The 25641-nt window shown below is 37.7% G+C and overlaps 1 protein-coding gene across 4 annotated transcripts in view; it reads left to right on the forward strand.

The window, feature by feature from the left end:
- Positions 1-2161: 2161 nt before the first annotated feature.
- Positions 2162-25641, forward strand: part of rgs14b (regulator of G protein signaling 14b) — a 32799-nt gene continuing 9319 nt past the window's right edge. For 2 of the 4 annotated variants that reach the window (XM_083564579.1, XM_083564580.1), the window contains exons 1-14: positions 2163-2299; positions 3432-3554; positions 6307-6328; positions 10306-10475; positions 13160-13252; positions 14201-14344; positions 15141-15320; positions 16694-16829; positions 16929-16972; positions 17071-17280; positions 17627-17703; positions 22684-22810; positions 23795-23876; positions 24931-24980. In XM_083564579.1, the coding sequence (XP_083420705.1) occupies positions 2240-2299; positions 3432-3554; positions 6307-6328; positions 10306-10475; positions 13160-13252; positions 14201-14344; positions 15141-15320; positions 16694-16829; positions 16929-16972; positions 17071-17280; positions 17627-17703; positions 22684-22810; positions 23795-23876; positions 24931-24980 (1518 nt within the window). In that variant the 5' untranslated portion in view covers positions 2163-2239. Of the gene's footprint in view, positions 2300-3431; positions 3555-3942; positions 4085-6306; positions 6329-10305; positions 10476-13159; positions 13253-14200; positions 14345-15140; positions 15321-16693; positions 16830-16928; positions 16973-17070; positions 17281-17626; positions 17704-22683; positions 22811-23794; positions 23877-24930; positions 24981-25641 lie in introns of those variants that run through there. The other 2 variants (XM_083564582.1, XM_083564581.1) reach the window with 2 other exon arrangements.

A 25641-nucleotide genomic window follows, 5' to 3' on the forward strand; every position in this document is an offset into this window, starting at 1 on the left:
ACTTTACTTGCACAAAAGACAAAGCCTGGCTTCTGCAGACCCAACAGCCCTCAGTAGTTCCTTCCAGTCAAAGTACAGTAAATATATTGTCCCTGTTAATTAAGGAAATTAATTAGAGACACATTAATTACAGTATAACCCCCAACCCTTACCTTAATTCTAACCCCAACTGTATATTTTCTGCATTATTCTCTGATAAAAATGGAGAATAGTTTGTGTTGTCATAAAGGTGGTCATAATTTGAAAGTGCATAGATATGCATGTTTTTTCCTTCTGCATACGTCAGCATTCAGACACGTTCACACAATCTAACAGGCAAAATGAAAGCAAACATGACAGAAATAATACAATGTGTTTTTTTTTTTGTTTTTTTTGTGGGGCTCAATAATGTAGAATCAACAAAAACACACAATTCAGCTCAGTTTTACAAATGTCACTGCCAGCAAGCAGTTCCCAACTGATTTAATTCCTTCCTTAAGAACTTTCCTCAAATCTGAAATGGTAAAAATGCTCATTATTCTCTAGTTTTAAGCCTGTTGCTAAAGCATACTATATGGTAAAAGTTTGTGGACACCTGACAATAAGATTGGAATGCTGTTATAATAACCTCCACTCTTCTGGGAAGATATTCCCACAAGTTAGTGAAATTATGTACCAATGTAGGTGATGTAAGGAGGCCTGGGGTGCAGTTAGCATGAAAAGTTAATCCCGAATAGAGGGGTAGTGTTCAATATTGCTGAGGTCAGAGCTCTATAGCAGGCCATTTAAGAACTCCCACTTTAACCCATGTAAAGCATATCTTCATGGAGCTGGCTTGGTGCACAGGGTATGGGAACTCAGAGCCCATCTCTGAGTGGACACATTCACCAGGTGGTTTTTGGATTCTGTTCTTTTGTAGCTCAAAGTGCTATTTACTTTACTATACGATGAACTATGAACTATTTCCACAAATACATAAATTATAACTACCAAATAAAGAAGCTTTTTAGAAGTGGATGAGAAGAAGAAAACGTCTACTATATTGCATTCAGTAAGTCAGCACATTTTAAAGAGTTCTGAAACTTCATCCCGAAGGTGTTCAATAGGGCTGAGGTTAGAGCTCAATAGCAGGCCACTCAGGATCTTCCTCTCACACCCATGTAAAGCATATCTTCATGGAGCTGGCTTTGTGCACAGAGGCATTGTCATGCTGGAACAGGTGTTAGTCTACTAGTTCAAGTCATCCAAAGTCATTATATACAATTGTGTGCCTCCTTTGTAACTTTGTTGAAGAACCATATATTGTTGGAAAGGTCCCAATACTTTTGTAAATCTAGTGTTTTTATTACAAATGTTTGAATTTTGTAAATCGCATGCAGGAAAAAAAAAATCCTAGTACTATTGAATAAAAAGGTGTTTAAAGTGTAATTATTATGTGATATTACATATTGTTGTTCAATCTGAAGAGATCTTTTCCAAACAACTGCATCAGGAGCCTTTGTGCCACAGCCACGGCCATGGCGCCAGCATCATTGATTACCATATTTGCTCTTGAGAAATGCACAGGAAAGCAAATGCTTGCGTTACCATCCAACCTCGGTGTACTAACTGAAACACAAAATGGCATGGCAAACTGGTTTAATGCTTCACACATGGCCCAATGCACATATGATCATCAGGGAACAGGTGTTAGGCTCAGGACATAGATACTGAGGTGAGAAGAATCCGGCTGCCTCTGGTTGGTTGGCCGGTCCTAACTTGCGGAGGCTGGTTCAGCTCCATGGTGCATAAATAGAAATGCATTCATGTGTTGTAAAGGTATTACACTCCACTTTCTATGCTCAGGGCTTATCTATCTCATAGTTTGACCTCTTCAGAGATATTTGAAGCTTTTTTACATGACATCTATAACTGTGTTCAAGGTTTCTATATGATGAATGCAATAATCTGAATTCTCAGCTATGGTTTTCAAAAGTATGTGAAGTGAAAGCCACAATGTCTGACAGAGAGAATCGCGTGTGCTTAATAACATGTCCATGACTGGCGTTGACAGAATCACTTGCTTGCAATGTCTGCAAGGTTTCTCAGGTCACCAGTTGCACGATCAGTATGTTTTCCCACTGAGTGACTTTTATACCCAGCCAAGCTGTGTTTTACAACAGGTCTGGTGTTTACACAGTGATATGCAGTTCATGTGAGCTCAGGAACTTGCCATACCTCTTTCTTGGGCTTTAGCAGAACACCAGCCTACTTCGCCGGCATGGACGCATCTGTCTCCTTCTACCACAGACAAAACTTTGCTCCATTTTCCAAAGATAAGGTATGCGTTTTCTTATTGCTATAACTACATATTTATTGATATTCTGAGGGTTGATATGACTGAAATTGTTGCCCATGGACAGCTAACATCTGCCAACAATGGGCTATCGTCCATGCTGGCATGACACTGAAGGATAAGGGGTTAATCGATTTGAGCTGGGTCTCTGCATCTCATAATCATTTTGAAACAGTAACATTGATGTTCCTGTTAGATCTTATCACAGCACTGTTGAATTCTCAAATGTGTTTGTTGTAATTCTGATTAAAGTTTCTATAGTTACAGCTTAAACATCTTGACTTGTATGGCAAATGCTCTACATACCCTAATCTGAGGCTGATAATAAATGGATTTGGTATGGTCCAGCTTTCTGTAATAATGGAAGGAGTCTCTGGTGTTACCTCTTCTGTAAGGGCCATCAATCCATTAATCCATCCATCCATCCATCCATGTATGGATGTATGGATAGTATGCATGCATCCATCCATACATCCATACATACATACATCTGTCTAACAAAGTCTTTAGAGGAAACTAAAAAACAAAAGGAGGACTTCACACAAGTATTAAAGCAGGCCCAGGACTGAAACATGGCCCCCTCTAACTGTGAAGTGAATGTACTCAGGCAGTTTTATCAATGTTGGTTGGGAGATACATTTTTGTGGACTTTTTTTAAAAATGGTGGTTATTTGAGCGACCACAGCCCTCCTGTCAGCGTCATCCGATTGCATGTAAGCACCCTAAAAAACTTGTACTAGTGAATATCCAAAAAGATCCAGGAGTTTCTAAACATACTCAAACCATCCCACACCATGCCCTGATCGATGCCATGTAACTAAGATCACATGATTTCCCCTCAATATAATGACTAAACTATAACTGAAACTCTTGAATAATTGTATGAATGAACAGGGGTGTTCCTGTTAAAGTGGCTGGTGAGTGTTTCATGCCAATGCACATACATTTGCCTACAAATCTTAGATATTCAACCTTCTTGTTTAATGAAGCTCATTAACAAGTCACTGATGTTCCTTTAGGGTTAAAAAGAGGTTGTTTTTCGCATTGAGCAAAATTTCAGTGCATGATTCCTCAATAAATTCAAGATATTTATTTCGGAGCATTTCCCCCCCTACAGAAAGCCATGCCTTTCCAAGAATTTACCAGAGGGTTGTCTCATTTTGGCCTGCGAGCTTCTCTACGCAGACGTCTGGGGAGACACAACACGCTGACCCCGAGCAGACCTCTCATCCTAACTAAGGTAAAAAAGCAGTCATGTAAACCTTCATCTCTTCTGTTGGTTGTTTTTTAGCTTGATAAGCATGTTGTAGTAATTCTCGTAACATTCCAAAACATCGAAACATTAGGATGAAATCACAGTGCTTTTTTTTGACCATATTGTACTGCAATGCAGCCTTTTTTTTATTAGTGCTGTTCGTATGTCTTAAAAAAAAATTACACCAGAATCTGGAAATCGTTTGATGCTTTGTAATAGTTAAGTGCTTACTATGTCTTTTTCTTCACGTTTTCTTTATAACAATGATTAGCGCTCGTTTTTTCACAGCTACTTTTTTTTTTTGTCTCTGAAGTACACACACTTCCTCCTGTGGCATGTTGCTATAGCAAGACTTCCTGGTCTACTAGGAAGTTTCATTTTCAACTTTTCATTTGTCATAGGCAGCAGACATATATCAGGGACAGCTCATGTTTTTGTAAAGTACCTAAAGCTCTTCTCGTACAAAGACTATGTCTCTAAAACTAGGTGATTCCGGCACAGCTGATGGACTTCAGGTAGGATTTGAGAGGTCTCATTTGTTTCTGCGTGTGCAAATGTTCAGCGCTTTCAGATCGGAGAATATTATTGTAACCAGTCAGTGCGAAAATCAGCCCAGAAGAACAATTATTTGCATGAAAGGAACTAGATTAGTTAGAAATGAGGAACGGTACTGATCGGGAGCGCAGTTTAATCACTGGATAATATATTTCCATATATTTTACATATTTTCCAAGAAGAAGTAGCTTTACCGGGATGGAATTTTTAACAATTTGGCTGACTTTTTCTTCCCTCAGCTTTTTACCTTTTGTCTGGAACATCAATGTGCAACTATAGGGATATTGAAAGCTGACAAACGTTTATTTCAAATTATATACAGGTCACATGAAAGTTATTTTTACATTTATGGAATTTGGCAGAAACCCTCATCCAGAGCAACTTACAGTTCTCTCAGTTATACAGCTAAGCAAATAAGGGTTTAGGGCCTTGCCTCCAGGGCCCAGCAATGGCAGCTTGGTGGGGCGGGGGCTTGAACCCATGACCTTCCGATCAGAAGCTCAACATCTTATCCACTGAGCTACCGCCTATAGCTACCCCATACTTATTTTATTTTTTTGTTGCATTTTGAAACAATGGACACTTTTCACTTTGCTTTCAAAAAATAAAGCCTATATTTCAAAACTGCATGTTACAGTTATGATACAAAAAACAAAAACAAAAAAACAACCAGAACATGAGATACAAAACTCAAACATCTTAATTTAGGAAACACATATTTTGAGTAAATCAGGCCAAAGGTGGAGAATTTGGGATTCCCAGGGAAATGTTTGGGAAATAATTTGATGTTCTAATCTAAATTGCGAGTTTTCTACAACGATTTTCAACAATTGATACCCAGGAAAACAATTTTAGTTCCATTCTAGCTAACCATGCCGCATCCATAACTAGTAAAGTGTGGTAATGATGTAAAATTATGTAATTTCCCACATTTAAAGGATCAACGTGCAAAGTGGAAATTAAAGTGTGCCTTTTGTTGTGTGAGCAAGGAGCATCCATACGACATTTATACAACAACTTGGGTTGTAAAAATCTTTATTTAAAATTGCAGTACAACAGCAATAAGACTAGAGTGAGTCATGTTAGCAACACGCTAGCTAGCTAATGTTAATGATAACCTTCTCGAAACAGTTACAAGTTTTTCAACAATATATTCAGCTAAACACTAGGTATATAAATTCACAGATCTGGAGCCGATACTGCTATAACTTATTAAAAAAGCCATGGCAATTTGTCATCACTCATGAACAGATAGGAAAGAAGTAGTTGAGGAGACGACTTTAAGCTGACGAGTTAAAATTTGAAGACTTATTGTTTGTAGTCTGGAATTACAAGTTCCAACTTCTTTTAAAATTAAGCTTCAAGTGACAGTGAAGTAAGTCTGCTGGACATATAATTAGGAGCTAAAGTTTTTTGTTACCTTGGAATCGATTTTGAAACACTTACCTCATGATTCATATTTATTTTTTCTAAATTCATTAAGTCTAAACCATGTAATAAGACGTGAGTGTGGTCCGAGTGAGCTATGATTTGCTGAATGCTTGATGAGTTTTTGTGTCTATATTTTCTCTATTAAAATCCACAATGCTTCATCTTTAGATTAATTTCCATAAAGTGTTTGAAGATTTAAATTTATAAATATGTAACCCATAATATCTTAAAGCCAAGACCAAGACACAATGAGAAAATCTTTTATTATGAATTTCATATGTATAACAAATTTTACACACACACACACACACACACACACACACACACACACACACACACACACACACACACACATATATATATATATATATATATATATATATATATATATATATATATATATATATATATATATATAAAAAATATAAACCCTACATCCAGGCTTCATTAATCCATTTTTTTTCTAAATCAGACATTGCTTCTGGTATAAAACCTTTTCAAATCCTGGTTCTATTCAAATCTCTATCTAGTCCCCATTTCTTTCTTCTTATGCTCACTTTCTGTTTTTTTATTGTCTTAAAAATTTTTTTAACAGAAATGTAGTGTTTTAGTAAAACGTCTATACTTGTTTCCGAGACAGCAGTGTGTGATGCTCATATGGGATAGATGTCTACAATTTGTACACTGACATAAAGCCATGACTCATCTAATTTTGTCTCATTTTATCCACTGTAATTTTCTCCACCTACAGACACTGGCTGTCTCCGATGGAGGTGAGTTATAAATTAATAATACATTTGCCAATGAGAACAAACAGCATGAATAAATCTGTATTGTACTTCAACATTATTATTATAATCATCAGCAAATCATTAACCCTTATACTGTTCAAAAGAGAATGTGGCATATGTTCCACTGGCATGAACCGAGTTTAAGTAAATAGTATATTTATATATACATACATACACACTTTTTACTTAAACTCAGTTCATGCCAGCGGAACGTATGCCACATTCAACATAAGGGTTAATGATTTGCTGATGATTATAATAATAATGTTGAATGTTGAACTTGTTCATTCATATATATATATATATTTATATACACACACTTATTCATTCACTGAACCTACTACATAAATACATGTGGGGGTTTGTTACTGCATAGAAAGCCTGCACTGTGTGTGTGTGTGTGTGTGTGTGTGTGTGTGTGTGTGTGTGTGTGTGTGTGTGTGTGTGTGTGTGTGTGCACGCATGTGTGTGTTTTTTTTACATGTGACATCCGCACCGCATGCTGAAAGTCGCAGCATGCGCCTTTGAGTCTGTCATTGACCTGTTTACATCCTGTTTGGGGTGCAGATGTTACCACAAAGACTTCCTCCGCTAGTTCATTATGAATGTGGGGAAGATCATGGCAGAAAAACTTGAAGTCTGATAAAGCTAAAAGAAACCATGTGACAGAAATGGATTCGCTTAATATGATTCATTTGACTTGCTGTACAAGACTGAAGCACTTTCACAATTCATTTATGAGGTTATCACGCAAACCATGATCTTGTTTCTGGATGTGGAAAGGGTTATGCCATTGTGATTGGTGCTGACATACCAACCTTTGCTTAATGGGGTTACCAAAGCAGGATGGGGTTAAAGCTTTAATGTCAGCATTAATAATTACATTCTTAAATGAAATCATGAACAAAACCTCTGTAAGTGGGTCATGCTATTTTCACAGTCATGAGTTTTGTGTACCACATAATGTAGTCTGATACTACAATCATAAAAAATATATATATTTTTTCTTATTCATCTGCACTCACTACCCCATAATGACAAAGTGAAAACCAAGATGTGTCTGTCATTTTTTTTTAAATAAAACAAATGATGTAATGTCATGCACATAAGTATTCAGACTCTTTACTTAGTATTTACTTGTGGCACCTTCAGCAATAATTACAGCTGTCTGTGGACATCCATTTTCAGTTCCCACCATAGATGTTCAACTCGGTTCAAGTCAGGTTTCTGGCTAATTTTGGGCAGGTGATAAGTGATGCCTGATTTCCTCCAGACATAATTTTCAATTGATTTAAACAGTTCAATTGTGGTTTCATCAGACTAAAGGATCTTGTTCCACACAGTCTGAGAGTCCTTCAGGTGCCTGTTGGCAAACTCCAATTGAACTTTCTGATTTTGAACTATGGTCTTTCTCCCCGAATGCATCAGAAAATCTTTTTAGCCTTCCCAAGATCTGTGCGTTTCAGAGCTCTGCAGGCTATTTCTTTGATTTCATGGCTTTTTCCAAATTTGTAGAAAAATCTCAGCAATGATGAAGAGAATTGGGAGCCACCTAAGCAAATTTTCAATTGTTGTTGCAAATACTTATTTACATGTGTGCCAGGACTGGCTGGCAGAAAGGACCCAAAAGCAGGATGGCACCAGGAAAAACAACAGTAGTCCAGAAGGAATGCACAGGCAAAGAAAATAGTTCGAATACTTATGAACACTTTGTCGTGGCACTCACAGGGTAAATGCGACCATCTGTAACTCCAGGTGGACTTATGGAGGACTGCACGGGCTATCTTCCATCTTTGCTGACAGCGCCTGAACTGGGCCAAGGCACTTGGGCTCCTGGGTGGTAAACAGCTGGAGTTGGTAGCCGAACACAACCTGAAAGGGCGAGAGGCCTGTGGCAGCGGTTGGAAGAGTTTTATGAGCGTATTCAGCCCAGATAATTTTTTCAGACCGGGTGGAGGAGTCGTGGGCACAGAAGATACAGAGGCTTGTCTCAAGTTCCTGATTGAACTTTTCTGTCTGGCCACGGGACTGAGGATGGAAACCTGATGAGAGGCTGGCAGAAATACCCAGCAGACAGCAGAACTCCTTCGTAAAATGGGCAGAGAATTGGGGTCCTCGATTGGACACAATGTCCCGTGTAAACCATGCAGGCAAAGGACATCTTGGGCAGTTTCCTTGGCAGAGAGAAGCTTGAGTAGGGGATTAAAGTGACCCATCTTAAAAAACCTGTCGATTACAGCAAGGATGGCTGTATGACCAGCAGAAGGGGAAAGTCCGGTGATGAAAACCAATGCAATGTGCTTCCAAGGGCGTCGGGGTACAGGAAGCGGACAAAGGTGCCCTTCAGGGTGCCCCTTGTTTTGGGTTCACGTAGGACAAGGAACAGACAAGGAATGAAACTTCAGACCCCTCCAGCCAGTGATGCCACTCCTACAGGGCCAACTTGACCGCCAAGAGCTCCCATTCACCAACAGGGTAGTTCTGTTCGGCCGGGCTGTGATGGCGGGAAAAGAAGGTGCAAGAGATGCAAGCGGCTCCCGGGCATCTCTCTTGGGCAGAACGGCACTAATTCCCAGATCAAAAGCGTCCATCTTTACCAAGAATTGGCGGGAAGGATCTGGAAGGGCCAAGACTGGAGCTGAAGTGAAGAAACTCTTAAGCTTGGTAAAGGCCCGCTCAGCCTCTGGGTTCCAGTTGAAGGCCTGGTGCATGGAGGTAAGTTGGTGAAGGAGGGCAGTGACAAAGCTATAGCCCCTGATGAACCACTAATAGAAATTGGCCGAAAGGACAAACCAAAGAAATCTTTCCACCTTGCCGTACAATTCATTCTGGAGGAGCTGCCTGAGTACTAAACACATTTGCTGGATGTGTTCTTTGATGGAGTGCGAGAACACAAGGATGTCACATAATGATTCAGCATGTCCCGAAGCACATCGTTAACCAATGCCTGGAATACGGGGTGTTGAACGCTGTTTTCCACTCATCCCCCTCCCAGATATGGAGAAGGTGGTTGGCAATTCTGAGGTCCAGTTTGGAAAAGATAGTGGAGCATTGGGGAGAATCAAATGCGGAGAACATCAGGGACAATGGGTAACGGTTCATGTTATGGCATTTAACCCCCAAAAGTGCATGCAAGGACGGAGGCTCTTGTCCTTTTTTCTCCACAAAAATAACCCAGCACCCACCAGAGTAAAGAATGGGCAGATGATTTCAGCAGCAAGGGAGTTCTGAATGTATTGAGTCATGGCTGCCTGCTCAGGTGCCGAGAGATGATAGAGCCAGGGAGGTGTAGTTCCAGGCAGAAGATCAATCACCAAGAGAGATCATCAAGAAGGTGAGCCACTCCTGGTGTTGGTCCGGCGAGTGGCCCTGTCTAGGGGGTGTCCATCCAGAGCACGGACCTGGAGGATTTCAGGTTATGCTTGAAATCTTGAAGCAGGTTATGCTTGAAATCAGGTTATGCTTAACGGTCTCCAGCCCTAGCTGGTGGGCAGAGTCCATAAAGGCCGGCAGCGGAAAAAATCCTAACCGCCGTAACGGATTGAGATCTTGAATAAGGCCACCAACCTCAACGACAAGCCCGCCTGCCCCAACATGGCACCGACCTGGAAGCGGATGGAGCGACCCCTGAATTGTCCGTGCGACTGGCAGACAATCTGATATTTCAGTTTCTTTTTATTAAGACAAATCAATCACTGGGAAATTATTTATATATTTCATCTTTTAGCTCTACATGACAGATCCTACTTTAAGATTCAGAGCCTTAAACCCAATAAAATCTGTCTAGGTCAGCAAGTCTAGGTTTACATTTCTCCTACTTGTAACTACTACATGTTAAGTTTCCTTGCCACTGCCATAAAATTCATTATTACTGTTGTAAAGGTTTAAATAAGAGCCATTTTAAAATGGTCATTTTGCAACCAAACATGAAACTTTGACATGTCTTTCTTTCTCACCAGAGCTGAATGCGTTGGAGCCGTTAAAGCGCACAGACAATCAATGCTCCAACAGTAACTCCAGTCTTCCCAGTGTGCCAAGTGGTGGGGCCAGTGGGGTGGGCCGGGTGGCCAGCTGGGCTGTCAGTTTTGAGAGGCTGCTAGAAGATCCATTGGGAGTGTACTACTTCACTGTGAGTCCATGAACTTTAACCAAAATATTATTATTATTATTATCATTATTATTATTATTATTATTATTATTATTATTATTATTATTATATTATCCAATTATTGTTTTTTACTGCTGCAACTTTAAATTAATTTCCTGTAATACAGTTGTCCTAACATGAGCTCATTCTCTCAACAATGGATGCCATAATATTGTTTATATTGCTACATAACACCTCCATAAGCAATTTTCCAGCTATGTTGTTAACGAAAGACGAATTAACTACACAAATCGCTCCCTGCTTCATCACGCTGCTCATGGTAAGGTCACATTAGGACTTTTTCCATGTCTGATGTGACGATGATTGTCGAATGAATTCTAAACAAATTATTAAGAAAGTCATAACGGGCCAAAGGAAATATAAACAACTCTGTCATTAGCGTGTCAAGCCGTTGCTAGGGGCGTTTACATGGCAAGAAAAAAACGGAAAGTGGTTTTGTTTAGAGCCATAATTCTGTCATTACTGTGTCATAACACTGCCGTAGGAATTCAGAGGAAAATATTATTTGCTGGGAAAATGACATTTATGCACTCTAAATTAGCAATACAGAAAGTAATCAAGATGTTATGACAGTTCCGTGTCATAAATATTCATAATATATTAGAGCTATGCGCAAGAAAATGAGTACAATTTTAATTAGGGCTCAAGAAAATAGACATACGAGACAAGTACTGTGTCAGAACATTTCCCGTTCATTTGAATCTTATCATAAGGAATAGGAACTGTGCTTTAACTTTTTACCGAGCACTTGCCAAGTTTCTTCTTCAACGTGAGTCAATACGTGACTTTCTTAATGATGTCCTTTTTTTATAGTTTGTCACTTTAGTTTTGATTCATATAAAAAAGAAACTCTTCTAAGCAGGAATTAGGTGATGCACACAGAGAAATATTGTTGCCATGGTCACATGAGTTGTCATTATTAAAACCCTCTTTACAGTGTTTTAGAGAGCAATTTCTTCGTAATATCACCACAGAGTTCAGCGTTCAACAGACTCTACAGAACATAACACCCTTTTATATGCTCACAATTGTTTTCAATGGTTGCCTAGTTTTGGCAGTATCATTCACTACAGTTATTTTTCACAGCTCCTCATGCGAGAATCAGGCCGGTAGCTGTCGTAACATAACCTTACGTTGGCAAAAAGAAAATATGTCACTTGACTGTGTCACTCTGTGTTATCTCCACTTGCCATCAGAATTGATGAAATCACTTAAGACAATGCCGTATCGAGCGTCATACAAAGTTAGTCGGCTGGGAAGCACAGTATGGATACATAGCTTTCCTACCCCACAGCTCCAGAATCCAAGGTGCTGCCTGTTCTCCTTGTTTTGCATATGCTTCCTCAAGGTTCTCAGGTTTCCTCCCTTAAAAACCTTGAAGAACAATTAAACATAAAAACGGATAAAAACGTAACTGGTCAAACACACTGCAATCCACCAATCAGGGTCGAGCGCTCGCTCTATTTTGTATTTGTTTTGATTGCCGCTTGGTGTATCTACTTATCACGAGCAAACAGTTTAGCATCAGCTCAACAGCAAGCAGAACATTTTGAGAGGAATAAATGATGGAAAAAATCCTGACTCGAACTCGCCACATGGTTTCATGATCATTTTATTATATATTAATCAATTTTGGATTGATTAACATCCAACTATTAATAGATCAGTGTGCTGAGAGTCACATAAACTGAGTTAATTAAGTAAAAAAGTCTTGGGACAAAAATGATAATAGAACATTATAGCCATAATAATTCATAATACCTTGTATACTTAAGTACATTTAAAGGCAAATACATTTGTACTTTTACTCAACTGAGTTGTTAAACGGGAGCAATTTTACTTTTACTGAAGTAATATTTTACCATGTAGATCTCTATTTTAACTCAACTATATGGTTTGTGTACTTCATCCACAACTTAATGTAACCCAGAACCCAGGAACCGCAAGAAAACAAGCAAGTACCTGTATAGTAAAAAAAAGGAATGATTCCCCATATTCTGGTACGAGTTCTTTGTATACGATAAAGTCGAAAGGAAATGCATCTTGTGTATGTGGTGCATTAATCTGCAGCAATTTTAAGACTGTAGGACGAACATTTACCAGCAGGAAGCAGGAAGGAGATCAATCAGTTTTATTTTATTTTCAAAGAGAGCATTCAAGGCGAACAGAGCACTAGCTAAGAATGCTTCCTCTTTAAAGTGAGTCAATACTGAATTTCTAAATGAGGCACTTCTCTATCCTTTACCACTTGATGGTGTGTTCGTTTTGAACCGATGTTAAAAGAAGCCGGCTTCCCTGCTGAGACAATTCACTCACATCAGTGCTACCTTTTTTTTTTTAAAGCTTACAGCCTGCCCAGCTACAGAATCTTTTCAAAGCCATATTTTTTTCCTTCATCGGCCCACATACATGAGTCACATTAATTGTCAAGGAGTGTGGAGGTGGGCAGATTGCTGGGGCACCTGTTGAGGACATGTTTAGTGTTGGGACTGGAGAACACGAAATACTAATTTTTTTAGCCGACAATAGAGATGAAGTGTGTTAAATTCTATTTCTGCTGAAGATGATAATTGCTGCACTGTTTATTTAAAGATGCATTATGTCAGTATATAGTGTATAATCTGTAATGTAAATTTGGCTCACAGGAGTTTTTGAAGTCCGAGGTCAGTGTGGAGAACATTAATTTCTGGGTGGCGTGTGAGCATTTCCGCAAGATACCAGCCAATAATACTGAAAAGGTATGTCATGGTGTGTTATGTTTTATAGTCTAATGATAACTAGCAAAAATCTGTGGGCTCAACAGAAAAGCATTTGGCAGTGCCAGTTTTGTTTTAATCTATCCTCTCAATTAATAAGACATTAGCCAGTGGCACACTTATGTACACTGTATGGACAAATGTTTGTGGACACCAGATCATTAGATTCGTAATAATAATCTCCATTTTTCTGGGAAGATGTTTCACAAGATTTTGTGGAGATTTGTGCTTATTCAGACACAAGGAAGTTAGTAAAGTCAGGTGCTGATGTAGGTGAGGTGAGGAGTCCTGGATGGCAGTCAGCATTGCAATTCATGTCAAAGGAATTCTAAAGGATTGAGGTCAAAGCTCTGTAGCAGGTCATTAAGGATCTTCTTGTCCAACACGTAAATTTACATTTACGGAATTTATCAGAAGCCCTTATCCAATAAAAAGTGCTTTGAAGTCTCTATCACTGAATAAATCAACACTGGTTTACTACGTTGCAAACTTATATATAATTATAGCACATTTTTGTAAAATAAAGACATAAAACAAACCATGAAAATGAGTGCTAGGTCAAGTGATTCAGGAAGAGGTAAGTCTTCACCAGTCATTTGAAGATGACTCAGCTGTTCAGACAACTAGGAGAAGTAGTTCATTCCTCCAACAGAACAGAGTCAGAACAGAACAGAGTCTTGATGTATACCAACCTCTTATTCTGAGAGACCTAGTGGAAGAGTGGAGGTTATTATAACAGCAAATGGGAACGCAATGTGAAATGGGGTGTTCAAAATGCATTTACTCATTAAGTATTTCACTGCATTCTGTACTGTGTATGTGTGGTAATGTATGTGACAAGTGAAATTTAAGTTTAAACAACTACAATGTGCTAATTCAATACATGACTGCAATAGACTCAGTCTAATTTGCTTTTTTTTGCTTACTTAGCTGATCAAGGAGGCTCTCTCAATCTACAACAGTTACCTGTCCAAATGCGCCAGCAATCCTATCAACATTGACGACAAGGGTCGTGTTGATGAACAGGATATACAGAAGCCTCATCCTGATATGTTCGAGAAAGCTCAGCAACAGGTAATGGACAATTGGCAACTTATATACATCAACTCATATATATATATATATATATATATATATATATATATATATATATATATATATATATATACACACACACATACATACATATACACACACACACACACATACACACACACACACACTATCTCTTAAAGTATTGGGTCACCTGGTCATAAGTACAGTATGTGATGTTTGAGGGTTGCATTCCACATTTAGTCTCAATTTGCTTTTGTAATTCCCTCCACAGACTTTGGAGTGTGTTTATATATTTGTGTTCATCAGTCACAAAGGTATTACGAAAGGTAGGTACTGATGTAGGTGAGGAGAACATCTTCCCAGAGGAGTGGAGGTGATTATAACAGCAACTGGGGACTAAATGTGGAAAAGCACATATAAATGTTATGGTCAGGTGTCCAAATATTTTTGTCCATTTAATGTAAACATTTTATAAACAACCTAAAACTAAGCAGTTCTTTGATGCAAACTCATGACATTCTCAAGTTTAACTGAAAGTCTTAACCACTTAGCCGCCACTTCCTTTATGATGTGCTAATTCAGCAAACATATGGTATAAATGTACATGAAAAAAGGGTTTGTGTTCAACTAAAAATGGTTTGCATTTCCTGTTATTTTACTGTAAACCAGTACTTTTACAATGCTATGTTTAAATCTTCCTGTAGTCAGTACAACAAGCATATCTAGCACCAGTTTTGATTACAGACTAAAAATAAAACTCTTAGACACAAACTGAGGCATTTTTGTATTTCTTTTTCTCTCGTTCAATGCACAGATCTTTAAGCTGATGAAGTTTGACAGCTACACTCGCTTCGTTCGCTCACAGCTCTATCAGAATTGCATGCTGGCTAATGTGGAGGGCAGATCCCTGCCAGAGCTCGGCCACTGCGCTAAACTTCCCCTGGCTGCCAGACACAGCAGCCCTGGAACCAGGGAGCAGCAGAAATCGAAAGAGGTAGAAAATAAAGCAATATACTATGAGCTCAAGTACATACAGTATGTCCTAAGTAATGCATTATGAGTGTTCTCATTAAGTTGCAAATTATAGGTTTAATTCTTAATCTTTTTTATAGTCTATCATACATGTAGTTGGGGCATACATTTTATTTTGCAGTTCTACTCTGTTAATAACAAACAAGCATTGTATTGAATTAGAAAAGCATTTTCACTAGTGCTCTCAGACCTCTGGATCCCAATACAGGCAAAAAGAATGAATGTATAGGTATTATTTATACTAAAGGCTATTTAAATGCTACCCCATGAGGAACCCTGTATAGGCAGGTTAGAGTTTAAAAGAGCTATTTTGTCTTGAAAGATCGATGCACAAATGTTTTGCTAACATCTTTATTGCAGTCAGGTGTTATCACTTTAAGCAATGAGTGCATTTATGCTGGATAAAAACCTAGTCAGATACATAGTGTAGATTAAAGGGTTCTAAAGTGCTGAAGACTGGAAATTATGGCATTTTGAAGCATTTCAATAGATAATATAGAAGGAATTCAATGTCAGGTCTGATCTCCATCACCAATCTTACAATTTGTGAGATAAACATGAAGGATATTATTGATGACGGATATTATCTGTGTGATACTCATTAAAACAATCACAGGTCACTTGTGGGGCAGCGGAATTTGTGCCCCAATGGTCCTCTATTAGTGCTTGTTACAGTTTCTACCCACTTCTTGGTGAAGAAACCAGCTTACCAGGCATTATAACATTATGAGTGAATAACACTGATTATTCCTTTATCATGGCACATGTTAGTGGGTGGAAATATATTAGACAGCAAGTAAACATTTTGTCCTCAAAAAAATGGGCAAGTGTAAGAATTTGAGTGAGTTTGGCCAAATTGTGACGTCTAGACGACTGGGTCAGAGCATCTCCAAAACTGCAGCTCTTGTGGGATGTTTCTGGTCTGGAGTGTTCAGTATTTATTAAAAGTGCTCCAAGGAAGGAACAGTGGTGAACCGGCGACAGGGTCACAGGCGGCCGAGGCTTATTGATGCACGTGGGGAGCGAAGGCTGGCCATTGTACTGTAGCTTAAATTGCTGAAGAAGTTAAAATTTATGCTCAGGACTGTTTGGCAGCAAAAAGGGGACCAACACAATATAAGGCTGGTGGTCATGTTATGCCTGATCAGTGTATATTAGTCAAATAAAACATTTAAGTAGTATATATATGTATATGTATATACACATATACATATACATATATGTAAACATATTAGTTTTATCAACAGTACTGATTAGTTTTATTATCAGAATGTTAGTATATATGGTTGGGCTGTGCTTCATTCAGTCTGTAAGACAAATGTCTTAATTTAATAGAAGGCAAAGGTGAAAATAGGCAAGATTGCAGGAGGAGAGACAGAAGACTCTCCTCCTTTGGTAGAAAGGAGGAAAATAACCCTGCAAGGAAAGATGAACTGGGAGAAACGAAAAGAGAAGAGAGGATCCTGGGGAGGTGAGTTTAAATATAAAATTAAATTTTAGGAATTCTAACTTTTTGTTAGAAAATCAAGCTGAGTAAATGTCATTTATTTTAATATATATTCTATTACAGAGTCACAAATGACTGGAAGACCTGGATCTTTTCACTGTGCAGAGGTGACCTGATATAAACCTTGTTCTAAGTAACAATATTAAACATTCTTTATATCCTGTGACATAAGAGTATGTGTGTGTGTGTGTGTGTGTTGGTGAAGGTGGAACGATTAGTTGCTCGTTCAACTGACTCTGCAAGTGATTCTAAGACCACGGCTGATAAGTATTGCTGCGTGTTTCTGCCTGATGGCACGGCCTCACTGACCCCTGCCCGACACGGCATCACCATTCGCCGCATGCTCACAGGGCTGTGTGAAAAAAGAGGCCTTCCTCTGTCTGAGATCATCATCTACCTTCAGGGAAAAGACAAGGTGGGTTCTTTCAACTCCTTTTATCGAGGTGTTTATTAATTTTTTTTCAGAGCGCAACACAATTCCTCAGCACAATAGACTGCATAATAAAGCTGTAACGACTTTCCTGATTTCACAATTGTGCTTTTTGGCCATTGTAGAAGGGGATCGTGTACAATTGCACTTTTCTGTGTCACAAGTTCCCTTTTAAATCTGGTCCCTCTCAAGGTTTTTTCCACAGATCAGTTCAAGGCATTTTTGCTCACCACTTTTACCTCTGGCTCATTATGGATAAACTTATAGGGATGAATCTATTTATTTTAATTGTATCTTTGTGTTGCAAAATTCTAATTGAGATTTTCCACAGCAACCACTTTCCTTGGACCAAGACAGCTCAGTACTAAAGGATCAGCAGGTTCTTCTGGAGCTGCGAGTGACATTTGCGTGAGTGTTCACACCCTACCTTCAATTACGGTTACTTCTTGCGTTGATAGGATCGCCGTAGAGCTGTAGACAGCTGAGTAGATCTGAGTACTAGTGCTATTTGTACAAATGAAAAAGATTATGAGCTACACCTTCTGGTTGTTTAAAATATTGAACCAGGCTGGTAATAGCATTTGCTTGGATTTTAAACCACATACATACCGTGGGTTAATTGGAACCGGGCCGCACAGAAAGAATACTTACATTATTTCCATTGTATTTATTATCTGATTCTGAACGATGTTTTATTTTGGAAAATTACCAGATTCTCTCTGCCACATCTGTCTATGAGTCACTCTTGATGCATGTTCACATGTCTTACCTACATTTTAGCAGACGCTCTTATCCAGAGTGACGTAAATCCGCTACCTTCCCGTGGATTCACATTTAATATTATGTTTAGAAAATACCAGTTTTTATGCCGGTCGTATCATTTTATTTTGTTGTATTTACACACCTTAAAGGCCAGTCCGTGAAAATATTGTCTGACATTAAACCGGGCCGTAAAAATATCCGGTCCGTCATTAATCCGGTCCGTGGCGCAAAAAAGGTTGGGGACCACTGATTTAGAAGATGCCCTTATCCAGAGCAAATTACAACAATCTCATTTATAAAGAAGAGAATTTGTATTAGCGGCACATCAGTGGCATTTTGGAGATGCTGGGATTTGAACACATGACCTTGTGATCAGAAGTCCAACATCTTAACCAAGGGTGGGGGACGAAGTACCCAAACCATGTAGTTGAGTTAAAATAGAGATACACTTGGTATAATATGACTCCATAAAAGTGAAAGTGCTCTCTTTAAACTTTCACTTGAGAAAAGTGCAAAAGTATTTGTCTTTAAATGTACTTAAGTACTATGATTTATTATAACTATAATGTTCCTATTATAATTATTATCACAAGACTCTTTACTTCATCAACTCAGTTTATGTGAAAAGATTTGAATGTGACAGCACACAGATCTATTAATAGAATGATATTAATGAGTCAAACACTGATTGATTTCTATTCAAATAAACATGAGCCCAAAACCTTTTAGAATAGAATAGCCTTTATTTGTCACATATACATTACAGCACAGTGAAATTTTGTTCTTCGCATATCCCAGCTTGCTTAGAAGCTGGGGTCAGAGCGCAGGGTCAGCCATGATACAGCACCCCTGGAGCATAGAGGGTTAAGGGCCTTGCTCAAGAGCCCAAGAGTGGCAGCTTGGCGATACCGGGGCTTGAACCCCCGACCTTCCGATCAGTAACCCAGCACCTTAACCGCTGGAGCTACCACTCCCCCTACTTAAAACTACTTAAAAACTACTTTAAAAAAAATCACGCCAATAAGGTCACGGGTGTTGTAGCGAGTTTGAGTCAGGAGTTTCTTTCATAATTTATTCCTCTTTTATATGTATTTTGACTATAAGTAGTTCTTGCTTAAGTGTCCAGCAGTGATGGCTTGGTAGTGCTGGGGTTTAAACTCATGACCTTCTGATCAAAAATTCAACATCTTAACAACTGAGCAAAAACCTCCCCTATAATGTTCTTAGCCATTTCTATCACTGTACATTTAGAATTTGCAACCACCAACACCCACATAACCAAGTTTGGCATTTCCTTGGGAACACTCACTGTTCGATTGACAGGTCTACCTTGTTGACAGTGAAAATGCAAATGCAGATTGCAAAAGATTGCAAAGGCGTCTTATTTGTGGTTGATTTGAAGCATGAGGATGAGAAAGCGCAATGAGAGGACTGAGAAATAAAAATCTGATTGGTCGATAAAACTTCCTGATTGTAAAAGAAAAATGTAATACCATACCAATGTATATAGAAAAGATCATTAAATTCAACCTATAGAGCTCTGTGGTTGACTGAACAAGATATCCAGTAACATTTTCAGTCATTTTTTATAACATTATACAAAATATATACTCATCGCTTCTGATTTCTATACATTTTATTATATTTGATATAGTAATTTTATATAATGTAATTCAATTTGCATGGATAATTATTTTGTTATAAAATGCCGTAGCAGAAGGAATTTTTAGCTATTATTTATTTGTATCTATATTCCTTTTAAAGTCTTTCATTATATCACCAGGGTCATGTATGGATAAAATTAAATATTAAATTAAATTAAAGGACCTAAAATCAAACCCTGTGGTCTTCCAAGTAACTATATAACATATTCTGTGCACAGTAAGTTCTGTGTGTCTCCGGAGCAGGCTACACACTTCCTCGCTAGTCTAATTCCGAGTTACCTTTTCAACGACAGTTGAGTGTTCACTCAAGTCGAATGCTTTAGGGCAGAAATGTTCCATCTGGGGAACATCGTGTCTCTGCAGTAAGGCTGTTAAGTCCAGCTCTCAGTCTGATTAGACGTTAAAGAGATAGAAATAGAGCCAGTGCACACTTGGACTTGATATTTGGGCATACATAAAAGTGCTGACATTAGATGATAATTATAAAAATATATATATATTTTTGTATAAAATGGTAGTACTGAGATTATTTTGCATATTATTATCAAATTATTGATGGAACTTCACGATGTGGCAATCAGGGATAAGAGTTTCTGCCAGTGACTGTGCAATATAGGACATTTTATATATAATTTAATATAGAAACAAGTTCAAAGTAAATATACTATTATTTAAGCATACTCATCCCCTATAGGGTGGTAAATACACACTATATAGCATTTGCATTTGATGCATATAATGCGATTGTAGTGGTTTAAATGGAAATCTATTGGTCATAATGGTTTTTGTGGGTCTCTATGCTTAATCTATTGCTTTCTATTGGTAACATGTTGTGAGGGAGGTGGCAGCTAAGTGGTTAAAGGATCTGAAGATCTCAGCCACACCGAGCTGCCACTTCTGGACCCTTGAGCAAGGCCCTTAACTCCACCGCTGCTCAGTTGTATGAAGGAGATAAATGTAAGTCGCTCAGGATAAAGGCTTCTGACAAATGCTGTAAATGTAAATGTCTGATACCATCTAAGGATTAATAGAACACCTTTGGCAACTTATAGATCACATGCTGAAATCTACTGGACACCAAAAGGGACCATTAGGACGTCATGAAGCTTCCAGACTTCTTCAGTGGTTGCTTTGGATTAATGATTCATTATGTACACAAACACACTATGCAATTGAAAGCATTTGAGAATGGTTTTAATGCCTAACAGCTGATGGTGTGTAATGGTGTTTGTAGTGGAAAATATTAGAATTCATGTGATGGCTTCTTGATTTTTTTTTCAGCAGGGATACATTGGCATGACTGCAATGTCTACAAGATTTAGCAGGAAGTTTTATTTTTGAAACCAGGCAAAAAACATCAACCTTCATATCAACTGTCTTTATAATCATATTGCATAACCAAGCATCTGAGGTTAACAAATATGCCAGAGAACACATGAGAAATGTCTGAATTCTGTAACATAAGTGCCATAAGTGCCTCATGTGTGCAGCGCAAAGAACAACAAAAACAACAACATCTAAATGCCAAAGTGTCTTCTACAACTGTGGTCTCACCACAACCTTTGCTAATCTTAAAATGGTCCCTAAACACTTCAGCTCCCTTTCAGAGATTTTTTTATTTGTGGCAACAAGCAAAGCAGCTGAATTTGCTGCAGCAGAATCACCAAGGATGTGCATAAACATAGCAGAGCCGAGTTACATTTATGTTCACTCGAGTCAGTTGGTTGTGGATTAGACCTCTTATGGGTGAAGGTGCAATTGTGATTTGTGTGCAAGAACGTTCACGCTTTTGATTCCTTTGCTTTGGAGTTAAACACTGCAGCGTGGTCTCTTGTTTGTATTTTTTTAATTCACTGCTTTTGTCATAGCTTGAAGTGTTATACTACTACTAATACTTCTACTACTAAAACTACTAGTACAGATTTGTGTGTCTATCAATGTTACTTTATACTATTTTAATTATTGAAAATGTTACATTTTGACCTTGAATTTGACCTTAAAGCATATTTATTTCGAGGTCTCCTTGTGTCCCCTTATGGTCTTATCGATGATTAGTTCAATTTTTTTTTTTTGCTTCCACTACATTCTGAATTTAAACTTTACAAAATTTGAATAACAGGACAAATTCAAATATGATACATCAAAAAAAGTCAACAAAAGCAGGATAAACTTTCTAAACAATCTGAAAGCACACACACACACACACACACACACACACACACACACACACAGACACACACACACACACACACACACACTGTTGACCCAAATATCAACACCTACAAGAAATGAACGCAAAAACCCACCAGCTCTCTATGGTTTAAACCAAAGTGCAAGCAAAATGCCAGCTCATGATGAAAATGCCAAATTCAGTCATTAGCAAAGTTAGATTAATAGATAGGTCTTGGGGGTATGCTCACTTCCTGTTGCTTGACATGTCACTGCTGTCTTTTTAAATTTTAATAATTATAATTTTTTTTTTACCAATTTCTATCAGACAGCTTTCCCTTGTCATATGACAAATACCAAATAAAGCGGAAAATCTTTTCTCTAAGAGAAGTCGCTAACCGCTTTGTTCCACAATACATGAGCTAACAGATGTATATGATTAGCTAGTGTTGCCATTGCATTTCAAAAGGCATGGGCTAATCATGCTACTTTGGATCTTGGCCAGAGATAAACTCTCAATAAGAGGGTGAAAACCTTTCTCTTGCATCACATAAGTCCAGTACTGCAATTTTTGGTTCATGACCAAAGTATCATCTGCTGCAGGCATACAGTACGTTTGTATTATAAGCCCATTGTTTTATCTTATACCTGCTGTACATTGTGTGTATAATACACCAATTGTTTTTTACGCACTACCAAACATCTCATTCCACATTGGTACATGCAATAAATCTTGAGTTTGATCCTTTCCTTAACACTGAAATGCTAATTTTGCATTTTGTGTTTTCCCCAGTCTGGAGGTAGCTTTCACAGGTAAGAGTGTGGCTATGGTGGTGAAATCCAACAAGACCCTACAGGAGGTGTTGACTTCACTTCTCCAAAAACACCGCCTCCGACCCCAGGATGTCTTTGTCACCATGGTGAGCACCAAATGCCAAATAACGGAAAAGAACCATTTTGCTCAGAAGTACTGCATTTTCTTTCTCTATCAGTTGCAAAAAGGTGCAAAATTAAAACAATCAAAAATAAAAAATATATTACTGAAAAGCAGAACATTCAAATAATGTCACATATATATATATATATATATATATATATATATATATATATATATATATATATATATATATATATATATAAGGCTAAACTGTCACAATGTGAAAGCATGCTCGGGTTCGAAAGCAGGTTCGAAAATTTAAGAATCTATAACAACTCAATCCTGATAATAGGGTCATAGTCAAAGACCAGCAAAGGTCAGGACAAACAGGAGTAGACCATGAGCGGAAACTGTGAAACCAAAATTCAAGAAACTGTAAATAACCAAAATTTTTGGATTTGGTACATCTGGCGTATCATAATAGCAATGCTTTGTGTTGTGTGCGAGTGTGTAATTGAAATAAGTACAGTCGGTCAGCTACCGTCAGCATTGCCAATGTTGGTGGTGAAGTGCTGTGGTGCTTGCTGAGAATTGCGTTGTGTCGACAGAAAGTTAAAAAATATATCCAATTTGCTAATCATACACTATACTATTTTAATATATTATTTTAATATATTATTTTAATTTAATATGATCAGCTCCTTATACAGTAAATAATGAATTTAACTTTATTATTATTATTTTTTTTTTTATAAAATAGCACTTTTTAAAACAGCACATTAGATTTTTTGCCACAATGACCAACGTATTTTCAATACAACAATGATTTAAACCACTAGTTTGTGTTTTGATAATTTTTTCTTTCTTGTGTGAATGTAGTAGACTGGGTGATTTTTCTCTTTATTGCTTATCAGAGATTCTTGGTCAAATATGCTGCATGTTGTTCAATTTTAAATGATGACAATGTGCATCTATGTGCAATGATTTGTGTAAACCGTTCCATCTCCCGTTGTTTGTGCTCTCTCAGAAAGGAAGCCAAGAGCTGATAAACATGAACACAATCGTCACCAATCTGGCTAACAAGACACTAATATTGGACAAAGTACAAGGTATTTGTTCCTTCCAACAGTCTAAATACTTTCTATCTATCTATCTATCTATCTATCTATCTATCTATCTATCTATCTATCTATCTATCTATCTATCTATCTATCTATCTATCTATCTATCTATCTATCTATCTATCTATCTATCTATCTATCTATCTATCTATCTATCTATCCCTACCAGCTGACAATGACCTTGTGCATAAAGACAGCTTCATTAAGATTACTACTTTGCATTGGTTGAAGTAGAAGATCTCCTGCTATAGATATCTACAACCCTATTGAACACTTTTGATATGAATATGAACCCAGACCTCCTCATGCTACACCTGACTTTACTAACACCCTTGTGGCTAAATGAGTACAAATCTCCACAAGCACAATCTAAACTCTAGTGGAACATCTCCACAGAAAAATTTAGGTTATTATAACAGCAAATGGGGACTAAGTGTGGAACGGGATGTTCAAAAAGAGCATCCCAATCTTGGTTGTCAATCATTTGTTTTAAACTGGAAAACATTCTAATTGTTGCACTAGCTGTAATTTTTTTCCCGTTAGTGGATTAATTTTTCATCATAGGTTCTTCATTAAAAAAAAGACCATAATGCACAAAATGTTTGTAATGTGCAAAACTCACAAAAATCTCATCTGGATCCTGGCAACAGCCCCAGTTTTACCAGAACAGCGTGAATCCTTTGAGATCACCACTGTCAGATTTGCCTTCATCATTACGCCTATTTACTTGGACTGCATTGTCTCTTAACATTTTCTGTTCATCTCTTGCTTGAGCGGGTCGCTAGCACGATGACTGGATTGCCCCCCACCACGCAAGAGGGCCAGTGCCTGTGTAGATTGTGTCTCTATGAATTTGTGTTATGTGGCGCTCAAACTTTAAACACGCTCTGACCTCTAGTAAATTTTTATAGACATATAAATATAAAATCCAAGACCCAGTTTAATGTAAGTTTTTTTAACCAAAGTTTGGAACCTTGTAGATGTATTGAAATGACTCACTATTATACATACATATCCTAATGGATTTATCTATTATGGTCAGGTATGGACCAGGGCCTTGGCTCCAACACAACTGCTATTTCATCTTTACAGGTAATGAGAAAAGAAAATACTAACACCTGTTACTTGAAATTAAAATGAATTGACAAAATGATTGTTCAATCACTTCAATAGGAAAAGTGGTAGACAGATACAAAGTAGATGTAATTCGTTACTGTACTTAAGTAGCTTATTACTGGAAAGTACTTTTTTATTGGATAAAAAGCTCCAGCATACAGTAACCACCAATCAGGGTAGGAGAAAAAAAGACTTGAAAAGTCTAAGAGGCAGAAGTATGTTGAGAGATTTAAAATTTTTTTTGCTTAGGCCAGGTTACTTGCCATTGAAACAGCTTATGCTAATATCATCTACTAAGTTTTGTATATGTTTTGATTGCCGCTTGGTGGTATCTACACAAACATACAATTCGTCATCAGTTCAAAAGCAAGTAGAACATTTTTAAAGGAATAAATGTTGGAAGAAACTCCTGACTGTAACTCGCCACAACACCCGCGGCCTTATTTATGCGTTTTTATTTAAAGAAGGTTTTGGGCTTGTGATCATTTTAATAGAATTTAATCAGTGTTTTAAATAATTATTATCATCCTATTAATTGATAAATGTGCTAAGAGTAACATTAGAGTCTTTTCACATAAACTGAGTTGATTAAGCAAAGATGCTTGTAACAAAACTAATAATAGGAACATTATAACCA

The sequence above is a fragment of the Silurus aristotelis genome (assembly GCF_946808225.1).
Source record: "Silurus aristotelis genome assembly, chromosome: 16".
NCBI lineage: Eukaryota > Metazoa > Chordata > Actinopteri > Siluriformes > Siluridae > Silurus > Silurus aristotelis.